Here is a 19,755-nt window from a genome sequence, read left to right on the forward strand (position 1 = left end):
ATGAACATGTTGCTGTTCAATTCCAAAGACATAAAGTTGATGAAAACCAGGAAATTGCAGTATGATAGGTACAGTGTGGTAATACTATTTTTGGTAAAGCTTAAAAACAAGCAAAACGATACCTATGATTTTTGAATGTAAGTGTAATAAAAACATAAAAGCGTGGGTGTCTGGGTGGCTCAGTCCGTTAAGTGTCTGCTTTCAGCTCAGGTCATGATCCCACCGTCTTGGGATCGAGCCCCACATTGGGCTCTCCGCTCAGTGGGGAATCTGCTTCTCCCTCTGCCCTTCCGTTCTGCTTGAACTTCCTCTCTCTCTCAAATAAATAACTAAATCTTTAAAAAATTAAAGAAATAAAAAATAAAATGTAAAACGGTGGACAAGCAGAATGCACACAGTTTTAGGACGGTGGCCTCCTCTGGGGACGGGGGGAGAGGGGAGAAGGATCTTGGAGAAGAACAGAAGGAGGTTTCTACTCAATTTGTAATGTTTTACTTAAAAAAATATGAAATAGGACAAAATGTCAAAATTTGTGAAATGTGGGTGTTGGCCGTATGACTCTGTTCTTTGCTGTTTATTAGAAATATTTCACAATAGAAAAAGTCCATGGCATATGTAAGAAGACAGCACTTTCAGAGATCAGATAAATGCATTTTTAAGGCTCATGTAATCCCGCTGTTCAGTGTCAGTCTGTCAATTTCTAAGTACTTCTGGAACACCTAAAAATTGCATAACAGCGCCCTCAGTACCAGGACAGCTGCAGAGGATGAGTAGAATTTCCAAACAGATGTCAGAACTATGAACGTGCCACTCATAGCAACATAAAATTCATCATGACAAATGTGCATCAGGAAGACATGGTACTGGTGGCTTAGTCTAGAATTGGCTGAAATTGACCAAAACCCCCTGAAATATTTCTCTGTGGCCATAACTCTCCAGTGCTCCAATCTGCGATTCTGCTTCCCCCCCCCGCCCCAGGCTCTCTCTAGGCCATAAGAGCATTTGGAAAACTGCCTCTCCTTTTCCTGCGTGATATATAAATATTTATTTAACAAATAGATACGTACGGCTTGCTGTCAGGCTCGTGTGTACACACACGCACAGCCCATGTACCGTGTGCTCCCTATCCTGGGTCCTCTCCCTCTTACTGCAATCATTACCCCATGCCCCTCTGTCTGCCCTGTCCTGGGAAAGTGAACCCGTCTCTTCCTCCAGGACCTTTTGCTACTGAGAACCTAGCTGGCAGGATCTTGCCTTAAGAAGGGGTTATGCAGGGATATGACAGGTGATACTGAGGATATCACATTTTGCTTAAAAGTTTTCATGACTCAAAAAAGGGCCAGGGAGTGTGGTTGGCCGGGAACAGGGTGAGATTAAGGGGAGTGTCCTGAAAGACAGGAAGAAACGGGACGAAGCTCTTAAATAGCAGAATACTCAGGGTGATCGGGAGAGCTTGGTGATTGCTCCAGCCCCAGACTTCTGTTCAAGAATCAGAGAAAAGTACCTGAGTTCATTGGCCCCAGGTAGGCTTGTCAATTTCCTCCACTGATACCCTTGGGGACAAAGAGCTGTAGAGACTGGAGAGGCAACCTCCCCTAGAAGGACTAGAGGCCAGAGCTTCTTCTCAGAACAATCCCTGCTCTGCAAGGCTTAAGATTGGTCAGGTTGGGAGGTGTGGTGGTGGGCACTGGTTACCACCAGGAGTGCTAGAGCATGGACAGGGAGAGTCTTAAGGCTGGGACTCAAGGACTCAAGTCCTTGACAGAGGAAGTGCTAACCTTCTTATTTCTTCTGTACCAGAGATACCAGCTCAACTCCCTGCTCCCTGCTGTGGTAGGGAGTATCAGCCATGCCACAGGCACCATGGGACCAACTGTCCCCATCCTCAAAGAGCATGCCAGGGGGACTCTTGCAGGGCTAAGCATGGGAGGGAGGGGAGGACTCCATCTGAGCCCTCCTGTGAATCCCGGCGCCTTGGAAGTGTGTCTGGAGGTTTTCACAGTGTAACTGGAACATATTATTTCAGAAAATTTAAGAACAGTCCAATTTTCACACAAGTTACCTAAAATCTCTAAATGTACAGCTAAAGTTACAAAATTTTAGTAGCAGATTTTTATTATTCATAGCTTTAATAATCATTGCTGAATTCTTAGAGAATTCTCAAAATCCTCTAAGATATGCATAGTTGGTAAAAAAATTTTTAATTAACCTTTTATTTTGGAATAATTTTGGATTTACCAAAAAGTTGCAAAGCTAGTACACAGAGTTCCTGTGCGCTCTTCATTTGGTTTCCTCTAATGTTAACATTTTATATAAAACAATGGCACATTCACCAAACTAAGAAATGAACACTGGTACAATATCACACTAAACTATTTGCTTTATTCATAGCTCTCCAATTTTTCCACTAATGTCCCTTCACTGTGCCGGATCCAATCCAGGATGCCATATTGTATTTAGTCCTTGTGTCTCCTTAGCCCCTCCTATCCCAGACATTTCCTCACTCTTGTTTTTCATGACCTTAACAGTTTTGAAGAGTATTGGTCAAGACATTGTAGAATGTACCTCAGTGTGGGTTGGTCTGAAGTTTTTCTCACAGTTGGTCAGGGATGCTGGGCTTGGGAGAAGAATACCCTGGAGGTGAAATACCCTTCATATCTCATCATATCAGGGAGTCCATGACAGCATATGACTTATATGGTGATGTGAACCTTGATCACTTGGTTAGGGCAGTGTCTGCTGGGTTTCTCCACTGTGAAGTTACTGTTGTTCTTTCTACACTTAATTCTTGGGAAGCAAGACTCCAAGTCCAGCCTACCCTCAGGGTGAGAGAGGAAGGATTCCTCTTCAGCTGATGCAAAGAAAATATTCTTTGGAATTCTTCTAGAAAGAAGGCTTATTTCATCCTCATCATTCAGTTATTTATTTAGTCATTTTTCTAGTATCAGTACGGACACATGTATATTTATTTTATACATTAGCTTAAAATTCAATATCTACATTATTTGTTTTGTTGCTCATTTGTTTCAGCTTTGGCCACTGGGAGCTCTTTTAATTTGGCTCCTCTGTCCTTTGACACCCTTCCATCCTTTCTTTTTTTCTTTCATTTGTTTGTTTCTTTTTCTTTTCTTCTAATTATTTTATCTTATTTTTTTTTTTTTGCGATTGTTTACTTTCTGGCAGTTCATGATGACCCCGGCCCCTCTTGTATTTTTCCTGCTCCAGCCCTAGAAGCAGCCATTTCTCCAAGAAGGAACTGGGCATTTTCAACTAGTAGACTTTTAAATATCAAAGTAATATATGCTTTTTATAGAAAATTTGGGAAGTAAATAAAAGCAAAACTTTAAGGGAAAATAAAAACCCCACAGTCCCATCACCAAAGGAAAACCCCCTTTAGAATTTGGTGTATTTCTTTTCCATTCACTTGTTAATGTTCTTTGTTTTCAGTTTCATAATTTCTGCTTTTATTTCTTTATTTATTTTTGCTTGCATTTATATATCGTTTATTCTTTCCACTTTGGGTTTATTTATTTTTTTTTAATTTTATTTTATTATATTATGTTAATCACCATACAGTACATCCCCAGATTCCGATGTAAAGTTGGATGCTTCATTAGTTGCGTATAACACCCAGTGCACCATGCAATACGTGCCCTCCTTACTACCCATCACCAGTCTATCCCATTCCCCCACCCCCTCCCCTCTGAAGTCTTCAGTTTGTTTCTCATGTTCCATAGTCTCTCATGTTTCATCCCCCCTTCTGATTACCCCCCTTTTCTTTATCCCTTTCTTCCCCTACCGATCCTCCTAGTTCTTATGTTCCATAGATGAGAGAAATCATATGATAATTGTCTGTCTCTGCTTGACTTATTTCACTTAGCATTATCTCCTCCAGTGCCGTCCATGTTGCAGCAAATGTTGAGAATTCGTTCTTTCTGATAGCTGAGTAATATTCCATTGTATATATGGACCACAGCTTCTTAATCCAGTCATCTGTTGAAGGGCATCTCGGCTCCTTCCATGATTTAGCTATTGTGGACAATGCAGCTATGAACATTGGGGTGCATATGGCCCTTCTCTTCACTACGTCTGTATCTTTGGGGTAAACACCCAGTCCACTTTGGGTTTATTGATGTTTTTCTCTTACTAACCTCTTGAGTCGGAAGCTCACGCCGTTATTTCCAACTACCTCCTTTCTGAAAAATTACACTTTGTCCTCTAACTAATGCTTTGACCGTATTTGATAGGGTTTTGTTCTTCTAAAAAGTGTTCACATTGTTCAGTTCTAAATAGTGATTGTCTGCTTTGATTTTCTCTTCCAAAAGTTAATTTGTAAGGGGCCTTAAAATTTCTCTGTACATGTTATTTTGGGGGTGGTCTATACTTTTATGTTAATTTCTGTATTTATTGCATGTAAGTGAGTGAATACGGGTGACCCACATGATTTCTGCTCCAGAATTATTGAGATTTCTTTGTTAATTATTATTTAAAATTCTCTATATTTTCTTACTTACATCTTGTCTATTGAAATGTGATTTCAGAAAGATATGTGTTACAGTTACCCACTAACTTTGTGGATTTGCCAATTTTAAGCTTACGTGTTAAGTTCATAAAGGTTAATGACTGGAGGCACCTGGGTGGCTCAGTCATTAAGCATCTGCCTTCAGCTCAGGGCGTGATCCTGGCATTCTGGGATCGAGCCCCACATCAGGCTCCTCCATTGGGAGCCTGCTTCTCTCTCTCCCACTCCCCCTGCTTGTGTTTCCTCTCTTGCTGGCTGTCTCTCTCTCTGTCAAATAAATAAATAAAATATTTAAAAAATAAAAATAAAATAACTAAAGGGTAATGACTATTATAATTTTTGTTTCCTATATATTTTATTAATATCAATTATTAATCATTTTCCATCTTAAGGCTTTTTGTCTCAAATTATATTTTGTCTAATCATACTACTGTTGTATTTGTTTGCCTTTTAATATTTGTTTGCTATGTCATTTATTCCATTTTTTTAAAAACAGATTTACTTATTTATTTTAGAGACAGAGCATGTGTGAGTGGGGGGAAGGGCAGAGAGAGAATCTCAAGCAGACTCCCCGCTAAGCATGGAGCCCCGTATGGGCTGGATCTCACAATCCCGAGATCATGATCTGAGCCAAAACCAAGAGTCGAACGAACACCCAACAGACTGAGCCACCCTGGCGCCCCTTATCTATTCCTTTATTGTCAATCTTCCTATGCCATTTTGTTCTAGCTGTGTCTCTTGTGAACTGTATTTAGCCGGACTTTAAAAAGATTTGATTTGAAAAACTCTGTCTTTTAATAGATGAATTTAATCCATGCTCATTTATTGTGAACATTCACATACTTTTGGACTTATTCCTAAAATCTTATTTTGTGTTTTTCATGATGCTTTTTTTTCTTCTTTCATTCCTTTTATTGGGTTAATCCAAATTGCTTCTGGCCTTCTTATGATTACCCTCTCCACGTTGATGCTTTTTCTCAAGAGGTGCTTGGCAAAATGGCAATGATTTGGAGAAAAGCTCTAATGGCCTGGACTCCTCCAAATGCAAGTACTTCTGTCCTGGCAATTGCCTAGACCTCCCCTACTCTTTCTGTCTGTTGCCTCTGAGCTTGGAGCACCTGCAGCTGCTCCTACCTTTTACTATCATCCCCCCCCCCCGCCGAAGGCAAGTTGGACTGATTTTCACTTGCAAGGTGAGCCTACCTATCTTTCAAGAATTCCTCATAATTTCTATTAAGTTTGCTTTTTAACCTTCTTGCTTTGGATTTTTTTTTCTTTCTCTCTTAAAAATATCTTTTCATCTAGTGATTTGTGTTGAAGGGGAAGCCTGAAGTACATATTTAATCTGTCACTTTAATTCCATCACAGCTTATTTACTTTCAAGCATTTTTCTATGTAGACATTTATGTTAATATAATTTCAGCTGTTCTGTACATAAAAGTTTGTGTTGTGATTTTTCAGCTAGCATTTTTTTTTTAAAGATTTTATTTATTTATTTGACAGAGATAGAGACAGCCAGAGAGAGAGGGAACACAAGCAGGGGGAGTGGGAGAGGAAGAAGCAGGCTCATAGAGGAGGAGCCTGATGTGGGGCTCGATCCCATACCGATGGGATCACGCCCTGAGCTGAAGGCAGACGCTTAACCGCTGTGCCACCCAGGCGCCCCTCAGCTAGCATTTTAACTGAAGCATTTCCATATTATTACAAACTACTTATAAACGCCATTTTTTAACAGCTGCATATATCCCGTCAAGTAACATACCATATTCAGCACTTAAATTTTATCTATTTTTTCACCTGTTACAAATAAGACAATAAAGGTCCCTGTTCATAAATCTATTTTTATATGTAAAACCTTTTAGGTGGATGTCAAGATTTTTGCAGAACCCCAGAAAATCCCAGTTGGGTTATTCCAGATCAACTAACATACAACACACAAAGATATATCATAAAAAATACATATTTGTGTATTTACATGTATGTAAAACACATAGCATGCATAAAACAAATATGCATATTTCTCCGAACAGACAAGCCGCTATATGCTATCATGGTTCTTTTGGATTCTTTGTTTTTGAAAACAAAGATGATAAATCAACCTGATGCTAGGCCTAGTCCAAGAGTGGGAATGTGAAATATTATATCACATGAATGCCTGTGGATGCAGGCCAGCTGCTCCTGGTCACACCATTCTCGTTGGGAGAAGGAGATACAGCAATAGTGACCACATTTTCTGGATCAAAAATAGGGACATATGTTTTGTTCCATGATCAGTGTCAGAAGATGAGGGATGGAGTATGAAAACATGGATATGATTTTTTTTTTTTTACTGCCTCCTGCCATATAACTTTGGCTTTCTGACCCCACCCCAATCTGTGGAAGCCCAGCCCATCTCATCTCACTTGCATCACCAGAGACACCTTTGCTCTCTTCAAATTCATGAGTCTGAGGCTCACAGTTGCCCGTTGTCTCCTTCTTCTTCTTTTCTCCTTCTCCTTCCCGTTCCCCTTCTCCTCCTCCTCCTCCCTTTTCTTCTCCTCCTCCTCCTTTTTCTCCTTTTTAAGTATTCGCCAACATGGGGCCCAAACTCATGACCCTGAGATCAAGACCTGAACTGAGATCAAGAGTCATACGCTCAACCACCTGAGCCCCTCAGGTGCCCTGCCTTTCTACTCTCTATCTCCTGGGATTCTTTTTGCCTGTCAGAAACCTGTACTGTAGCTTTTTTGTTAAAAGGAAGGTTGAGGGAGATTAACAGGTGATAATGTAAGTTGTTATGGAATATTCTTGAGGTTTCTTCTTGTATTAACCCACTAGGGCTGCCATAACAAAAATGCCACAGATGGAGGGCTTAAACAACAGAAATTTATTTCTCACAATTCTGGAGGCTGGAAATCCAAGCTCAAGGTGTTGGCAGATTTGGTTTCTCCTGAAGCCTCTCTCTTTGGCTTGCAGATGGCTGCCTTCTCACTGGGTCCTCCCGTGGCCTTTTCTTTCTGTGCACGCATCCCTGATGTCTCTTTTGTGTGTCCAAATGTCCTCTTCTTATAAGGACAGCGGTCAGACTGGATTAAGGCCTACCCTAGGGGCCTCATTTTAACTTAATCACCTCATTTAAGGCCCCATCTCCACTCCCAAGTCACACTCCGAAGTAATGGAGGGTAAGGCCTCAATATATGAATGTGGGGGCTGGAGGGGAACACAATTCGGTCCATAGAACTCCTTGAGATCAAGATTGAACTTGTTTCGAAACCCACAGATTTAAGTAGAAAGCACCTGGTTGTTTCAAGCTTTTATGTTGAATATAGATGTGAACTTATCTAGTCCCAGAGTCCTGTGATGTTGCTCCCTAAACGGGTTCGGCTAGCTCTCTCTATCACTTCTGTACTTGTGTAGGAGCTTAATAGTGGTAGAAAGACCGGGCTAGACTACTCAGAAAATGGCATAGGAATTAAAACCAAACAATGAACACTGGAGAAACAATAATTAGCTATTTCAGTCAGTAGGGCCTAAAATGAAATTTATGCCTCCTTGAGTGTGATGACCATCATTGCGATAAAAATTATTGATTTCTAAAAACCTCCATGAGCTTTTTTTTTTGGTCCATCAGAGAAAGCTCCAGATCCCATGGCCTTAGCTCAGCGTCCCACCTTACCCAGGCCTTCGGCTCTGTCACAGCTGGCCACCTCTCTATCCCATGTCAGGCCCACTCTGACTAGACTCTGAGCCTGGAACATTCTCAGCCCTACCTACCAAGAGGAGGGGACTAGTGGCTTCAAGCTCCACCCCACTCCATTCACAGGGGCTTCCTCACCTCTTCTGCCCTGTGCTCACTCTGACTCACTTCATCTCCCAGAGCCCAGGCGCCTGGTCGTTCTCAACAGCCAAGCTTGGGCCTTATTCCCCTGCTCGGTCCAATTGTAAAGACTAATGATGAAAGATGTGCTTTGCTTATTAAGAGGCAGGAGTACGTATTACAGAGTGGATGTCTTCTTTAATAAACAGTTGCTTTTTTAAAAAAAAATTATTTATTTATTTGACACAGAGAGAGCACAAGCAGGGGGAGCGGCAGAGGGAGAGGGAGAAGCAAGCTCCCCACTGAGCAGAGAGGCCCAGGCTGAGGCAAAGGCTCCTGGGACAAAGACCTGAGCCGAAGGCAGTCGCTTAACTGCCTGAGCCACGTAGTTGCCCCATAAACAGTTGCTTTAAAGTGATTCTAGAAATATAAGAATAGCCCCAATTGATGAATTTGTATTTTATTCTCCTATAGAGTTTAGCTCAGTTGTTTTCCACGAGTCGAAGCCAAGTGAAGTTCTTTAAAAGCTTTTAGGTTGAAACAGTTCAAAGTTCAGAGAAAGTTGCAAAAACAGTACGAAGAAGTCCTGTGTACCCTTCAACCAAAATTTCCTATTTCCTATCCACCTTCTAAATGATAGTTCAGTATTCAAAGCAGGAAACTGACACGGATACAATGTACAGACCTTACTCAGATTTCACCCGTTTCACAGGCCATCATTTGTGTGGGTGATGCTGGGCTGTTATCACATGCAGATTTGTGAAGCCACCGCCAGGACTGAGAGACAGAATTGTTCCATCACCACAAAGATCCCTCGTGCTACCTGTTTAGAGCCACACCCATCTGCCTCCCCAACCCCATCCCTAACCCCTGGCAACCACAAATCTCTTCTCCATATGTATAACATTGTCCTTTCGAGAATGCTATCTTAGTGGACTCATTAACGGAATTGCCTTTTCACTCAGCATAATTTCCTTGAGCTCCATCCAAATTGTTGCACATATCCGTAGTTTGTTTCTTTTTATTGCTCTAGAGTGTTTTCTCACACCAACCAATTCCTCAACACCAGCTGGGGGCCCAATAACGTAATTCAGTTGTGACATTAACTAGTTAGCCTCAGATGCCAGAGATTTAAGGGTTTGGTCCCACATGACTGCCCCTAGTCCAGACACCAATTACAAGTCCCAAGCCACCCATGCTTCTGACCAACCAGCTATAAATCGGGAATCCCCACAACCTCCCTCTTAGGGTTGATGATTTGCTAGTATGACCTGCAGAGCTCAGGAGAATGCTTTGTTTACTTACATTTACTGGTTTATGAAAAAGGATACAACTTAGGAACAGCCATGGGGAATTAATGTATAGGGCAAGGTACGTGTGTGTGTGTGTGCGTGTGTGTGTGTGTGTGTGTGTGTGTGTAGTTTCAATACCTTTTTCTGGAGGCTCTCTGAATCCCGTTATGCAAGAGTTTTTATAGAGCTCCTCTTCCAGCCCCCTCTCTCTTCCTGAGGTGGGTGGGTGGAGCTGCTGGCTCCAACTTTCTCATCACTTGGTCTTTCTGGTGACCAGCCTCAACCTGAGGCTGCCTCGGACCCCCACCTTAAGTCACCTTACTAGCACGAACTCAGTATGTGATTAGAAAGGGGCTCCTTACGAATAACAAAAGATACCCCGATCACTCAAAAAATTCCAAGGGTTTTAGGAGCTCTGTGCCAGGAATCAAGGATGGAGATCAAATATATTTAATTTTATACCATTAGGTAGATGTACCACTTGACTCAACCATTCATTGAAGGACTTTTTTTTTTTTCATTCTTTTTTTTTTTTTAAGATTTTATTTATTTATTCGACAGAGATAGAGACAGCCAGTGAGAGAAGGAACACAAGCAGGGGGAGTGGGAGAGGAAGAAGCAGGCTCATAGCAGAAGAGCCTGATGTGGGGCTCGATCCCATAACGCCGGGATCACGCCCTGAGCCGAAGGCAGGCGCTTAACCGCTGTGCCACCCAGGCGCCCCCATTGAAGGACTTTTGAGTCATTTCCAGCTTTGGCTAATACAGATAAAGCTTCTTATAAATGTTCATGTGCATGATGCTGTGTGGACATATGTTTTCATTTCTCTGGGATAAATGCCCAGGAGTACAATTGTTGGTCATATGGTAAGTATACGTTTATTTTTAAAGTTTGAGGGTAGCCAAGACAAATATATAAGTTCTGTGGGCTCAGAACAAGTAGCCTCTCCCTGAGGAAGTCAGAGAAGGCAGTGGAATTTAGATATGAAAATTGCGAACTATATCGGGTAGACTTGGTTTTGAACCTGAGCTTTTCTCTTTCTGGTGAGAGATTGAGCGATTTATCTCTTTGTTTCAGTTTACAGTTCTGCAATATGTGGATAGTAACGGCCATGAACTCAAAATGCTATCATGACTATTAAATTAAAAAAAAAACACATAGAGTGCATAGCACTATGCTTAGGACATAAAGGTCAATAAATGTGACATATGTAACAGATGCTATCGGTGTCCTGCTTATGTCCCCCGGGCACTCACCTTTCTGTCCATGAAAACCCGACGTCCAACAGCAAGCAGCTATGACTTTTCCTGAAGGTTTCTGAGCACAGGTGGGGCAGGTTGAAAATGCTATGGAATTAATGCTGCCCAGGAGCCGTCCTCCACGAATGACTGACAGGAGTTGGAAATATACTCTGGTGAGATGAACTGAATATCCTGGTTTGCTTAGGACTGAGCACTTTCATGGAATATGGGTCTTCCAGGGCTAAAACCTGCAGTCCTGGAAAACTGGAATGGTTGGTCCCCCTAAGTCCCCGGTGTCCTTGTCTTTTGGGTGGGATAACTCTGAAATTCAAAATTCTTGCTCAGATCTTCAGCAGGATTGACCTTCAGCTCCCCATCGAGGAAACCCCTGTGATATTGCACCCCTTATGGATGATCTTCCCTTCCGTCTCTCTCCCTCCACTCCCCTACATTGTTTCCCAGGGCCATCTCCAGGGCCAGCCTCACACAGTTGTTCCTTGATCTCCCCAGAAGGAAGTGAAAGATGTGGGGTGAGAGAAAATTGTTGCAGAAACGCGGTGTCGCTGATGCCGTCACGATGGCACAGGCGCCATGGGATCTTTGGGCCGGTGGACCAGAACAGTAGGAAGGAGGCATGAGGGTAGAGACCCCACAAAAGTTCGGGAACCAGAAGAGTGCGGTTGGACTTTTATCTACCGTGGGATGAGAGTCATTTGTGATGATGCGTGGGGTTAGGCTGTTGCTTCTGTGGGGAGTGGGGAGGAGAGGAGAGAGGTTGTGGCAGATCGGGGAGATGACAAGAGCTTGGGCCAGGTGGCTGCAGCAGGCTGGGGAAAGTAGAGGAAAAGGTCAAAGCGGTGTCTTTGTGGCAGAATGGATGTGTGGAGGGAAGTACAAAGGTGACTCTAAGAAGACTACGGTGATATTCCTTGTTTAGGGTGTGGAGGCGTCAGGCAAGAATCACTCAGGCGTCTACTGGCAGCCCAGCGCCATGGCTGCCCACATCTGCTGCGGTGGGGTGATTCACCACCGTGAGGAAGCCCTTCACGGAAGGGTCGTGGAAAGGCACGAGCAGCTCTGTACGTCCTTGGGAAGTTTGAAGGATGCATGGAGACACAGATCCTAACGTATTTCTTGGTGTGGTTGTCATCCCAGGTTCCTCCTCAGCGTGGGTCCAGACAGAGGGAGACCCATGACTGCCATGTTCAGAGCTGCGTCTCAGGCCTTTAGGGGTCTTCATCGCTCCTCGGTGCCTCTCTCAGCAAGAATGAGCAGCAACAGGGCAGACAGGAGATGTGCCCTGGCTGAGAAAGTGGCTGTGATCACTGGGTCCACAAAGGGGTGAGCGGACTGGAACGCTTCACGGGCATATCACAGGATGTTTGTGTCCCCATCCCAGCGCGGGCTCTGCAGTCAGCGCCCTTCTCATACATCCCTGCCTGACACCCCCACAGCTCCAGCATTGACAATCAACTCCAAATCTCAGCAACTCTCCCTAAAACATCTGGTTTCTGAGTTCCAAAAAGGATGTAGTTAGAAAACCAGCTGCTTCTGAGTTAATCAGAGTAGTGTTGGAATCTAGGCTCTGCCACGTACTTGCTGGGTAACCCGAAGACATTTAACATGTTATCATCAAGACAGCCCTCTCTCCCTGTCCTTCGTAGGCACATCGCTGTGGTCTTTTAGGGGCCTGGTCTACCAGGGAGAAGCCCAACACCCACTTGCCTCTCAGACTCGGGGGTTTCACTGGCTGCAGAATGCCCACTGGCACCAGGGCAATGGGCGGGCAACACTTGCAGGCCAGCTCAGAGACCTTTTATAGATGAACCTCTCCCTTCGTCACATTTCATTCAGCGTCCCTCCAATTCTGCTCATCCTCTAACCGCCATAAGGAGCCACGATCTGTAATGAGTCATTACTGCAGGCGGGAGGAAGGGAGCCTTCTGGTGTTGAGTGTTTTGGGGGCACCGTCTTCCTTTTGACCTTTCACGGTCTATACCATCACTAATTTGGACCATTCAATTTTGGAACTGCTTAATCTTTCCAGGCTTCCCAGACCCCCATGATGTTTTAAATCTTTGTGTGTGCTCCCAGTGCCCAGCCTTCATAACAAATGAATACATCCAAAATGCCAAGCTGCCCAGAGAGTTTCCACGAGACAGGAGAAATATACCTTCTGCCCTTTCATTACCGGGGCTCAGCCAGCCCCCACCAGAGCCGTTTCAGACCTCTTAAAGTAAGGAGATGCAGAGGGGACAGAACGTCTTTTTCAACATGAAAGTGTTTCCAATCCAGAGCAGGAGAAAGCTATTGGGCTTAGAGTAATTCCTATAAGAGGCCTGTGGCTAGAACCAAGGGAGAAAATGCTGGGCAGCTGAAAATTCTCTACAATTGAGGCTGGGTGTCCAGCACATTCACAAATGCTCACAAAACCTCCCTTTAATAAAATTAATGAGAAAATTTTCCCACCTATAAAATATGATTGTTATACACGGTGAGATTTAAATGGGGTAGCCTTGGTGAAGGCCCCATAGGTAGTAGGATTCAATTGTTCTTCCTCCCTGCTCGAAAGGATTTAGAAGCAGCTCTTGGGCCGTACCGTGGAACTCAATTTGTGTCTCATGATCAGGCTTCTAGAGGGAGGATGGGGGAGGGGGGTTCTGAAGCCACCAAAGCCATCTCTGCCCTTAGGATTGGCTTCGCCATCGCCCGGCGCCTGGCCGAGGACGGGGCCCATGTGGTCATCAGCAGCCGGAAGCAGCAGAACGTGGACAGGGCAGTGGCCGAGCTGCAGGGGGAGGGGCTGAGTGTGACGGGCACCGTGTGCCACGTGGGGAAGGCCGAGGACCGGGAGCGCCTGGTGGCCACGGTGAGTGGCAGATGGGGACAGGCAGATTCAGCACCGGCGGGAGGGGGCTGAGGTCTCTAGCATTGGTGTCTAGGCCAACAACACATGTGGCCCAGGATAGGGTCCTACTCAAGCCGTAAAAACAAATGCACAACCGGTGTGGCTAGAAGGTATGCTCCTGGCAGGAAGGACCTCACATGGTCTAGACTAGAGGCTTGCCATCGAAGGGTGGTCTGATGACCAGCAGTGGGGCATGTCCTGGGAACTTGCTGGGGACCCAGAATCTCAGATCTCCCCAGAGCTGCTGAATTGTAATTGCATTTAACCAGACCCCAGGTGAGTATACCTGTTAGAGTTTGAGCAGGGCAGCCCTAGTGCACCCCAGGTGTTGGGTTGGGGAGCCTGCTAGAGTCCAAGCCTGGATTAAGATCAGTTCATGCCACGGTCCTGGAAGGAGTGAACTGTGAGGCAAATCGAGTGTGAAATGGGCAGTGCTTGTGGTGAGTGGGTTCTTGTATGTGTGAACAAAGGAGGAGGGTTTCCAGAGTGGAGGGAGAAGGGAAGAGGAATTGATTAGAAATCTAAGAGCTGACAGAAGGGGCAGAGTAGAAGCAATGACCCCTATGAGTGAAGATCTGGCCTGGGAGCCCAGCTACCAACCAGGCATCTTGTGGGGCAGAAATTAGATGCTTCCAGGGAGGTGAAAAACAAATATTTCACTCAACCTCCGATCTCCGAGGTCAGACTCTGTCCCAGGACGGCTGCAGGCAGGACAGCGTTACTTACTTAGCTCTGGGTGATCAGTCTGGCTGGGGAAGGAGAGAGGCTTCTGGGAACTCTTTACTCCATTCCTTCACCCCACATCCTGTCATTTCCTCCACAGGCCCTGGAACATTGTGGGGGCGTCGACTTCCTGGTGTGCGTGGCAGGGGTCAACCCTTTGGTGGGGAGCACTCTGGGGGCCAGTGAGCAGGTGTGGGACAAGGTGAGGACTGGGGTAGGATCTCACACAGCCTGCGTGGTTCTCCGTCCACCATTTTTTGCACGCACACATGCACGCGTGCCCACACAGACACACATTGTACCTAAGGTCCTTCAAACTCCTGTCACTACTGACCCTGATGGGTGGGGGATGGGCTCACCTGGGTCGAACCACTCCCCAGGAAGCTCAACAGACACCACCATGGCCCGTGTATGCCAGGCACCAGCAGCCTCTCCTCTGCTGACTCCCCTTGTGCTGGCCACTGCTACAAAGCTCTGAGATGCCAGAAAAGATTTCTGGTCTGTCCATGGTGAAGAGCTCTGAGGTTGTCCCAGTCTGGACTCACAGGTACCCCCTCTGATCCCTTCAGTCTGGCTGTCGCAGACTCAGCTGAGAGGAGGGACCCCATCCAGACTTGCCGTCCCAGCTGGAATCCACCAAGATCTGTAGGGGCTCCTGTTGTCCCTGCCCTCCTGTCCCTGCTGTCCTGAAGGTCCCCTGAGAGGGGTCTGCACAGTCCTGACCTACCTGCTCTCCTGACCCTGTCTCCTCTCTGGAGGGCCATGTTGACCGGGGAGAGGTGGTGTGGGGACCGGCAGCAGGAGGGTTTCCCAAACCGCAGCTTGTTGGAGGCTGCCCTGTGACCTGGGCAGGACAGGAACCTGAGAATCTGACACAGGCCCTCAGAGTCCTTCTCCCGAAGGATCCTGTCCCTCGCACACAGTCAAAGAGCAGAACCCAAGCTCTGAGGCTTGGGTCCTGCTCTGGCCACAGGTCTCCAAGTGACCAGTGAGAATGGGCACTGGACAGACCTCCTTTCTCCCTCTCCTCTGTCTCTGCTCTGATTTCAGATCCTGGACGTGAATGTGAAGTCCCCGGCCCTGCTGCTGAGCCAGCTGCTGCCCCACATGGAGAAGAGGGGGTGCGGCAGGGAGGGGCTGGTGGGCCCTGGGGTCTTTGTGCATGGGTGTCCTCTACCCCACAGGAAGTACTTGGGCAGGGGCCCAGGAAGTGGAGGGTGGCGGGAGAAGTGGGAGGTGTGTCCTTTGGGAAATGTTCTCCATTTCCACACTTTACCCTCTTTCCCATGGGATGTGACAATTGTGAAGAAGAGAAACATTTGCTGGGAAGGGGAGGAGCCTGCCTTCCAGGTCCTCAGAGGACCTGTCATGGGCCTTTGCTCTTTTGATCTCAGAGAATGCAGGGACCTTGCCCCTGTGGTGGCAGCTCCAGGGAAGAAGGGTCCAGAAGGCAGTCACCTGGAGCCCCAGCTCTGGTCCCTTGACTCCAGCCCCGCTCTGTGAGCCATCTCACTGGTTTCCCTTCTGGTTAGAGGCACTGTGGCCTTTGCTTCTCCTCAAGTCACCTGCAGAGCCGGGCTCTTCTGTGCCCTGAGGTGCCCAGAAGCAGACCAGGCTGGGACAGCTTGGTGGCACACTGACCTCACAGGGGTCTGTGGCTCAGAAGCATTGCTCAGAAGCATTACTGGGGAAGTGCGGCCTCTCAGCTTTGGGTCCCCGCCCTAGGAATACCTCTCTGGCTGTGGTCGCTGGGTAGCATTGATCCCGCCATTGACCTTAGTGTCCACTAGCTTCTCCCTAGTGTTCCAGACAGTCTCTCATCTTAGGAATCTCGAGCTGGTTTCCTCTTACTGTGAAAGTACAATTTCCTGGCTCGTCTGGGCTCTTAGTCGGACTCACCTGTCAACTCGTCCCATCCACCTTTCTCCTTACAGGACAGGCGCCGTGGTTCTGGTCTCATCTATGGTGGCCTATGTGCCAATACCAGTGAGTGTAAAACCCTCTGGATGGGGCTGGGTGAGGGGCAGTGGAGTCTTGTTTCTGGGGAGGCCCTACAGCGGGGTGGGGGAGAACTGGCTATGGATGGGAGTTGAGATGAACTTGATGGCTGCAGATTTGGGATCATAATCTCACTTCGCCAAAATGTTCCTGAAAGCCAAGGATGTTAAGCCGTCTGCGCAGGGTATGCACAGTTTATGGTAAAGCAAGTTCTGAGTCCTGGGATTTCCTCATTCCGGTTTCCTGGCTGAATGTTGGAAAGCATGGTGTGGCTTTCTCCATTTCAAGCTTGGACACATACGGCAGTGACTCTCTGGCATTTCTCTAAGCCTGGGCAAGGCCCTCTATCTCAGAACTTCACCCCTTGAAATGACTGTAGATGGGGAGAGGTGGCGGAAGGGATTTTAGTTCGGGCCAAAATCAAGTGCGTCTTCTTAGGCTGAGACCCAGAATCACAGATCCGGCTGTTCAGGTGACATTTCCTCCTGCCAATTCCAATCCGCTCTGTCTACTGCCTTCTGCTTTTCAGAAGCTGGGAGTATACAACACCAGCAAAACGGCACTGTTGGGTCTCTGTAAGTCTCTGGCTGTGGAGCTGGCCCCAAAAGGCATCCGAGTGAACTGCTTGGTGCCAGGAATAATCAAGACTGAATTTAGCCAAGTGGTGAGGATCAGTTTTTGCTCCCCAGCCCCCGCCCCCCGGTCCCCACTGGTCCCTTCCCTGGCCAGCCTCCCGGGGCCTACAGACACCTGCAAGCTTGAATTACAACCTCAGTCCTGGCCCATCATTCAGAGGCTCTGCCCCGCAGCCTTTGGCACTAGCGGCCTCTCACTTTCCCACAGAATGGGGTCTCTGCTCTCAGTAGGGAGCAAAGCAAAGTTCTGCCCCACTCCTCTCTTCTAAACAGGGTCATCCTCCCACGGAGGCATCGATCTGCCACAATGCCCGTCCCACCACCCCTGCCCTACGCCCGCCAACAGTCCTTCTGCCTAACCCTGACTCTGAAATCTCTCCTCAGGAGAAAACGTTGCCGCGCTTGCTACCTGACTTCAATGACATCTATGGATTACAGCGGTAGGTGGGGCTTGGGGCTTTAACGTCTGCAGCTGCCCTGAAGCAAAGTTGAATTTCAAGAAGAGCCAGAGACTGGATTTTCCAGTCTGCTGGCTGTTCCCCCTTGCTGAAGTCTGAGAATGGCACAGCGTGGGGCTAAGGGCTAGAGGGTGGGTATGGTCCTGCTGAGCCCATCATGACCTTCCCAGGAACCTGATTTGACTAGAATTCTGTGAGGTATTGGTTTTTAGGGTCAATACTGGGCCCGCTGTGGGCCAGCAGAAACTGAAGTCGGAGTTTAACATGGCACGGGCTGTGACCTCAGTTCTGCTTTCTTCCCTTCAGCTTTGGGGAGCCCGAAGAATGTGCAGGGATCGTGTCCTTCCTGTGCTCTCCAGACGCCAGCTACATCACCGGCGAGAACATCGTGGTCGCTGGCTACTCTCCCAAGCTGTGAAGCAGACTGGTCAGAGAGTGGGGCCATGGTCTTTGGTGTGCAACTGGGGGCTTGGTGGAGAATATGGAGATGGGGAGCCTTAGGGTCCAGAATCATACAGGGAATCTTGCTCAGGAAATGAGAAAGAAAGCAAGATGTTTGAAATTTCTCATTTGGAAATAAACATGTTCGGAACCTCGCCATCTGGGGTCATCCTTCTCTGGTAGTGATATTTGAGCAGTTCCCTTGACCTGGAAGCCCCATCCCTAGATTAGTCCCTTCCCTTATCATCCCTCAGGCTTTACCTCCTCCTCCCTCCCTTCCACCCTTCCAAATGAAACTGGAAATTGAGCACGATACTTTCTATCTGCTCCTGTTTTTGTCTGTTTATCTTTCAGGTTCAAATAGAACCTTCTCTGAGATACCTTCCCTTGACCACCTGTGTAATGTTGCTCCCACCTGTCCCACTTTCCATGACAGACATTGTCTGCATTGTTTTCTTCACAGCATTTTTAACTCTTGGACCTTATTGTTTTTACTTGTTTGCTTGTTTATTATATACTTTATTCATTCAAATGTAGGTTTCATAAGACCAGGCACCTTGTCTGTCGTGTTCATAGCCATGAACACTTTGCATATAAAAGGTGCTCAATAAATATTTATTGAATGAACTCACTGCCATCTTGCATTGTGGCTCAGTGATTCTCACGCTCATGTTTTAGACTGCAGCTCACCCATCTACTACTGTTTAGGGAGCCCTGCAAACAGACGAAATGCATTCATTTCTGGATCGGACAAGATTTTTCTTTCTCTGATGTCCCACCTTCCAATAGAATTTTGCCTTTTAATATCACCTGGCCATCTTTCTACACGGTCTCACTCAGGAACATCTTCCCTTTCTTTTCAACGTATTTAAAAAAAACAAATATTTTTCCCCTCCAAGTTCTGGAAGTTAGATGTCTGAGATCAAGGTGTCAGCAGGGTTGATTTCTTCCGAGGCCCCCCTCCTTGCCTTGCAGATGGCCGCCTCCTCCCTCTGTCTTCAAGTGGTCTTTCCTCAGTGTGTGCCTGTGTCCTAATCTCTCCTTATGAAGACACCAGTCATATTGGTTAGGGCTCACTCCCAAAGACATCATTTAACCTTGAGGCGCCTGGGTGGCACAGCGATTAAGCGTCTGCCTTCGGCTCAGGGCGTGATCCTGGCGTTATGGGATCGAGCCCCACATTAGGCTCTTCCGCTATGAGCCTGCTTCCACTCCCCCTGCTTGTGTTCCCTCTCTCACTGGCTCTCTCTCTCTGTCGAATAAATAAATAAAATCTTTAAAAAAAAGACATCATTTAACCTTAATTATCTTTTAAAGACCCTGTCTCCAAATGTGCCTTCATTCTGCGGTGCTAGGGGTTAGGACTTCACCATAGGAATTTGGAGAAGGGGACGGAGTTTAGCCCATACGTCAATCTTCTCAAGTCCCCTTCCGTCCCACCCTCCACCTTCACAGAGGAGGCAGAAACAATGATCTGGGAACTCCCACTTTTCATCCTTCCTGCTGTCTTATGAATTTGTCTGTGAGAAGGTCTCTCCTTTCCTCACCCCCCACCCCGCTCCTCGGTGCAGGGTGTCCTCCCCCATTCTGCCCTAACCCAAGATGGCTCCCACCTCTGCTCTGGCTAGGCTTCTCTTCCTACCCCCTTGGGGTCTTTGGGCTGCCAGTTATTCTCTCGTGTGTCTCTTCAGTACCTCCAGTGGCAAACTGAAGCCAGAGCACTTGATCTACCACATCTGGC

General features: G+C 46.6%; 1 protein-coding gene across 1 annotated transcript; it reads left to right on the forward strand.

Moving 5' to 3' along the window:
- Positions 1-1,398: 1,398 nt before the first annotated feature.
- LOC100468922 (dehydrogenase/reductase SDR family member 2, mitochondrial) lies at positions 1,399-18,486 on the forward strand. Its single transcript, XM_019801589.2, has 9 exons — positions 1,399-1,523; positions 12,007-12,192; positions 13,543-13,720; positions 14,583-14,684; positions 15,533-15,603; positions 16,417-16,468; positions 17,010-17,144; positions 17,500-17,555; positions 17,880-18,486. Exons 2-9 carry the CDS (start codon positions 12,044-12,046, stop codon positions 17,989-17,991), a joined length of 855 nt encoding a protein of 284 aa, XP_019657148.2. The 5' UTR covers positions 1,399-1,523; positions 12,007-12,043; the 3' UTR covers positions 17,992-18,486.
- The last annotated feature ends 1,269 nt before the right edge of the window (positions 18,487-19,755 follow it).

This window comes from Ailuropoda melanoleuca, chromosome 20 (assembly GCF_002007445.2).
Source record: "Ailuropoda melanoleuca isolate Jingjing chromosome 20, ASM200744v2, whole genome shotgun sequence".
In the NCBI taxonomy this organism is placed as follows: Eukaryota; Metazoa; Chordata; class Mammalia; order Carnivora; family Ursidae; genus Ailuropoda; species Ailuropoda melanoleuca.